The sequence below is a fragment of the Manduca sexta genome, unplaced genomic scaffold (assembly GCF_014839805.1).
Source record: "Manduca sexta isolate Smith_Timp_Sample1 unplaced genomic scaffold, JHU_Msex_v1.0 HiC_scaffold_2612, whole genome shotgun sequence".
In the NCBI taxonomy this organism is placed as follows: Eukaryota; Metazoa; Arthropoda; class Insecta; order Lepidoptera; family Sphingidae; genus Manduca; species Manduca sexta.
The window spans coordinates 1-5435 of NW_023593594.1; the positions used below are offsets into that span (position 1 = coordinate 1).

Consider the following 5435-nt stretch of genomic DNA (forward strand, 5'->3'; position numbering starts at 1 on the left):
GCCGGAGCAAGCGACACGGAGGGAGAAACTCGCGCGAAGCAAGAACCCTTGGACTACGACGACCCCGCCACAGTGGCCAACACCAACGGCGCGCTGCCCCACAACTTCCCTGGACTACTCAACTTGCAAGGTAACGTGAGAGTAAGATTTGGAGTACGTAGAAAGGTGGGAAGTTAGAAAATAGGTGTACTTAAGCACTTTAGACTTCGATTTATACTGAAAACTTTAAGACATTCACGGAGGGGATCATGAAGGCTGCAATCTTCGAAACGTCAAGAGAAATAATAAAATAAATAACCGCAATAAAAATCTGTAAAATAGTTCTATTTCAGGTCCTACATTATTGTATACTTATTTTAACTTATTGGTATAATTTCATAATTCCCAATATAAGGTAAAGCTTCGTACGACCTTTCATGGTTACAATATTCGATTTCATTATGATCCAACAAGGCTAGTAACATTTATTCAAAATGAGAAAAAAAATGGACTCTGAATCATATCTCGCTTATTTTGTCACATAAAACTTGAGATAAAATTATGTTCTTATTAGATTTTCCTTATTTTTTAGGTACTTATGTTTGAAATTAATTGATGCCCTATCAAGATATTCATGTATTTTTCCTCATATTTTTTGATTTCATACATTGTTTTTTTGAATTGCGAGTATAAAAACCCCCAAGATATACACCCGTCAAGAGCCATGACTCAGTGAGTCATTAAAAAATAAAAAATCCCCGTTACACAATCCCCGAAATATTTCATCAGACTACTTTACTGTTCGTATAGTTTTTTGGTAATAAAATTGACCCCTGTATTTCATTTGTAGGATTCCCCGGACTACCTGGACCATCAGGGATCCCGGACAATTACGGTAAGTGTTTTTATAATAACGCACTAACTTCTGTTACACGACTCAATAATCACCGACGCACGTTACCTAGTGCAATTAATATCGATCAGACCCATTTGTAATCTATCTCCCTAATGATGGAAGAACAATAAAGTCACTTGTCATTTATAACACATTATTGAGTCATGTACCCGCCGAGTCATTACATTAACAATTAACACCAAAGCGCTTGGTTGAACGTGGCAGATAGGTACAGTCCGCGCGATAGACGCTAGAGCATAGTGAACGGAAGTTACGCCGGCGAAGTGATCCGCGATCGATAATGGCGCGAGCTCGCACTGAACGAGACGTCCGTCTGCCCCAGGAGCGACCTGGCCGGGCGGCAGGGGGAGGCAGCGGGACAGGCGCCGACGCCCCCGCGCACAAGCCCGAGGAGCGCCACCACGGCCCCGGTGAGCCCGCCGCCAGGCCCGCCTGTCCCACCTGCGGCAAGCGCTACTCAACAATAGCAACCTCAAGCAGCACATCCTCAACGTGCACGCGGCTCACCACCTGGCGCACTCCTGCCCCGTCTGCGGCAAGGCGTTCAAGACGCGCCAGTACATGCAGATACACATGAACTCCATCCACGGCGTCAAGCAGAGGCGCGACCCCCCCGCCCCCGCCCTGTCCGCCGACCTCTACACTCACAGTAGCGCTTAATGTTCGGATGTGTGCCCTAGTGTGTCTAACCGCCGCCTCTGCGTTACAGGGGCGGCGCTGGCGGGCGGGGCGGCGTTGGGCTACCGGCCGCAGTGCCCCCTCTGCGGCCGCGTCTACTCCTCCACCTCCAACCTGCGCCAGCATATGCTCAATGTGCACTCGCAGACCGACCGCGACCAGTGGTTCCCCTGCCAGCACTGCGGCAAGTGCAAAACCAAGCACTACCTCATCAACCACCAGCTGCAAGCGCACGGCATCCGCCAGCGGCAGAACTCTTAGAGACGACGCGACGAGCGGCCACCCCGCGCCTCCCGCACCCCATGCGCCTGCGCACCCACACCCACCGCAACCGTCGCATCCGCCGCCCGGCGCCTGGTGGTAAAGCGCCGCCACGCTCGCCGCAGTCACGTCAATATCGCATTCACATATTTTTGGAAAGTTTATCGGGGAGGTCCAGAGACAGCGGGGGGGCACGGGTGGGGCGGTCGGGGCGCGTGCAGTCCGCCGGGTGTGCCAACGCTCGCCACATTGTAACCTGGAGTGTCTGCGTTGCAGAAGCGGCGCGGTGCGCGTTGGCACACGCGGCGGGGCGGCGGGTGTAGAGGGCGGAGGGTGGTGGCGGGCGGGGTGGGCGGGGCGCGGCTGCAGTGCCCGCTGTGCTCGCTGCGGCTGCGCTCGCCGGGCGGCGCGCGCGCGCACCTGGCGGCGCACTACCCGCGCGACAGCCCGGTGTGCCCGGTGGCGTCGTGCGCGCGCCACTTCGCGCACCCCAACTCGGTGCGCAACCACATGCGCATCAAGCACCGCCGCCAGTGGGAGAACATGAAGACGCTCAAGTGGAGCTGCGGGGGCGCCAACTGAACTCGGCTGTGAACGGCTCGCGCTGATCTCCACGCATTTACGCAACGCGCACGCGTACGGATGGAACGAAACGACTGACAATTATTTTTATAGTAGATATAGACTGATAACGTTAAGGTATATTATATTACAATAAGCGCATTATGACATGTGATGATTGGTGCCATTGATAGGATACGAAGTGCTAGTGACTGCTCCGTTGTGATCACTTCCCGTGCGTAACTTCCATTGTTGCTTCTACTGTATCTCGTGTGTACCACCGTTTAATGTTACTTTATTTCATTTCTTATGAAATTAAGCCAAAACTATTGATATGAATTGTGATTTTACAAGTGTATATCTTTACGTGGATATTTAATATGCCGACGAAGATATTAAAAATCACTTGAAAATTATTAAATTTATTTTTCAATTGGTACTTAATATGTACAGTTGGGACAATAAATTCATAACGTTAGGTTCTTTGGATTATTGTCTATGACCTAATGATTGTCGACAAAGCCAATTGTATTGAACGAATGCTTCACGTTTATATTATCTGTACATATTTTTATATTAAATCATGCGTATGGTCTTCAAATACTTAGTCCAAAATGGTAATTTTGGCGCTCTTTCCGTTATTTTTAATCTATATCGTACTCTATTTTGTTTGTAACTGTAATCATAGTATGTACCGGCACTCTCGACCATAGATAAGACAATACGAAATAGAATGTAATGTAAAATCTGAATGCCTTCAAAACGCAATAGTTCACAATACCGATTCATAGAGAATATTTATTTTCTAAACGATGTTGTCCGCAAAGCCCCGTGTACGTAATATATGCACAATATAAACATATCTAGTCAAAGTAGGCGAAAATACAAGGATATTCGAATGATTTATTTAGTCTTGTACATAATATGCTTCCTGTCGCATATATTTTTTGTGATGTAAAAAACGAAAATACACCAAAAACATAGATATTTATTCTTTTATAGAATTTTTCATAAACAATAATAGTAATAAGTTGAATAGTGACTATAATGTGAATAAGATGTGACATTTTTATTGTCTATGACCTTATGCACACCGGCTTGAACAATATACACTTACCTTAATATGATCTATACTCTATACTCCCATAACGTGACACTAAAATCCTTTATAGCTAATCACATACCAAAGAAAATTCTACACAGTGAACTCATACAAATCAGACCAGCAGCATCAACAAACAAAAGACATGCAGTTTATATACATTTAAAAGTTATATTTTAGCCATCAATATGCCTCTGTTTGCAACAGCTTTAGTATTCTCACCCTTATCTTTACACACATAAAGCACACTTTCATAACTGCACATGTTTTATAGCATATTTTGTTAGTTTCGATACACCAACTACCCACAGTCCAGTTTCAGAACACAATCCCAAATTCTAAAATCTTGCCAATTTCTTGAATTCCTTATGTAATCTCTATGGCGTGATGGTTTAAATTACATCTAGTCAGACTCAAAAAAAGCTGAAAATTTCCAAATTTCAAATCGCCTACATACTTTTGTGTCCAGTGTAACTACTGGACATAATACTTAAGACTCGTGTCTCAGGATGGCGAACGCAGTGGAATACTAAACAATAGGTACTTTGTAGTTCCAGATGTTGGAATTATGGTGTTTCTACTGTTTATGGGCGGTCATATCGCTTAGCATCAGGCGAACGACAAGCTCGTCCCGTCATTCAAAGCAATAAAAAAGTCTTACTTAATTGTAGATAAATAAAAATAAGTTGCATTTAAATTGGATGTGTGTAGGTTATTTGCAGTTTGGAATTTGTTCAACTATTTTTATGGCTGACTGTACTTGATAATTTATTATGAATATATTTGATTCCTATATTTATTCGAAATTTCGCTGTCGCTGGATGAGAAAATATGTTAATAACTTAAAACAATTAATATTTTTTTACAATTTCATGTTCAGATATTATCTTTTTACAAAAAAAATCATTAAAACTTTGGAAAAGCCTTTGTCTTATAAAATGAAACATAATAAAGAAAGCAATAATATTATTTAGAGAATAAATTTCCATAATCTAAATCAATTCTCTACATAGTTATTCCAATAAGCTATTACATCATAGAGATTACTTTTCCACTCTCGCAAATCCCATAATAATGTAAATAAACAAAGATGCCTTTAAAATATATGCGATGGAAATCAATAATAGATCTCCAGGATGATAAAAAAAAGTATTGGATAAACTTAGCGCGTAGATCAAATTGTTCCTGACGCCTTTGAGGCAAACTTGTATATCTTTATAAGTACGAATTCATCGGTTTTATGTGTAGAAATTAATGATCACAGCCGTTATATTTTATATATTTTTTTAAGCAACACACAGCCTTTATGGTATTTATATGTAGAAACAAATAATGCTAGTTTTTTTTAGTAACAGCATGGATTTTTTTTTACAAAGGTATCGCTTTCTTTATTAAATGTTCTATAATTTTTACGTATAAGAGTTAAGGTCCGGTAACGGTTCGACTGTGCCTCTGGCATTGCTTTAGTGTATGGGCGGCAGATGCTGCTTACCAACAAACGGACCGCTCGCTCATTTGATTACTAAGGTGATAAAAAAGGACATGTACCTTTCTTGTATTTTTCCAATGTTTTATAATTTATATGACTGATAAATTCTACGTACCTTCACAATTGATTGGCAGAAAAATATTAAAAAACGCAATAATTTTTTAATAGGTTTTAGATTTAGTTATACATCAAAAATTCAAGAATACATATGTATTCTGCATATCTTATGACATGCAAACAGGACTTAAATCCTTGTGTAGGTACAGAATGTCTAAAAAGAAACTCTTCACTATAAAGGCAGTAATCATTAATTTCTATACACAAAATCGAATATATTTAAGCGTAAAAATTATGTAAATTAATCAATCCAATAACCAAATGTTCAATGTGAGGTAAACGATTCTAGTTGCGATGTATTAGTGATAACGTATATACGTAATAANTTAATT

At 41.4% G+C, this 5435-nt stretch overlaps 1 protein-coding gene across 1 annotated transcript; it reads left to right on the forward strand.

Annotated features, from left to right (window-relative positions):
- The first annotated feature begins 1175 nt into the window (after window positions 1-1175).
- Window positions 1176-2416, forward strand: LOC119192322 (zinc finger protein 358-like). Its single transcript, XM_037446138.1, has 4 exons — window positions 1176-1321; window positions 1363-1544; window positions 1605-1801; window positions 2111-2416. The coding sequence occupies exons 1-4, from the start codon at window positions 1176-1178 to the stop codon at window positions 2414-2416; spliced, it is 831 nt and encodes a 276-aa protein (XP_037302035.1).
- Window positions 2417-5435: the final 3019 nt, after the last annotated feature.

Coding starts and splice junctions, on each gene's coding strand:
- LOC119192322 (XM_037446138.1), top strand. CDS start 1,176: ATGGCGCGAGCTCGCACTGAACGAGACGTCCGTCTGCCCCAGGAGCGA. Junction 1,322..1,362: donor CCCGGTGAGCCCGCCGCCAG/GCCCGCCTGTCC, acceptor ACTCAACAATAG/CAACCTCAAGCAGCACATCC. Junction 1,802..2,110: donor TCATCAACCACCAGCTGCAA/GCGCACGGCATC, acceptor TCTGCGTTGCAG/AAGCGGCGCGGTGCGCGTTG.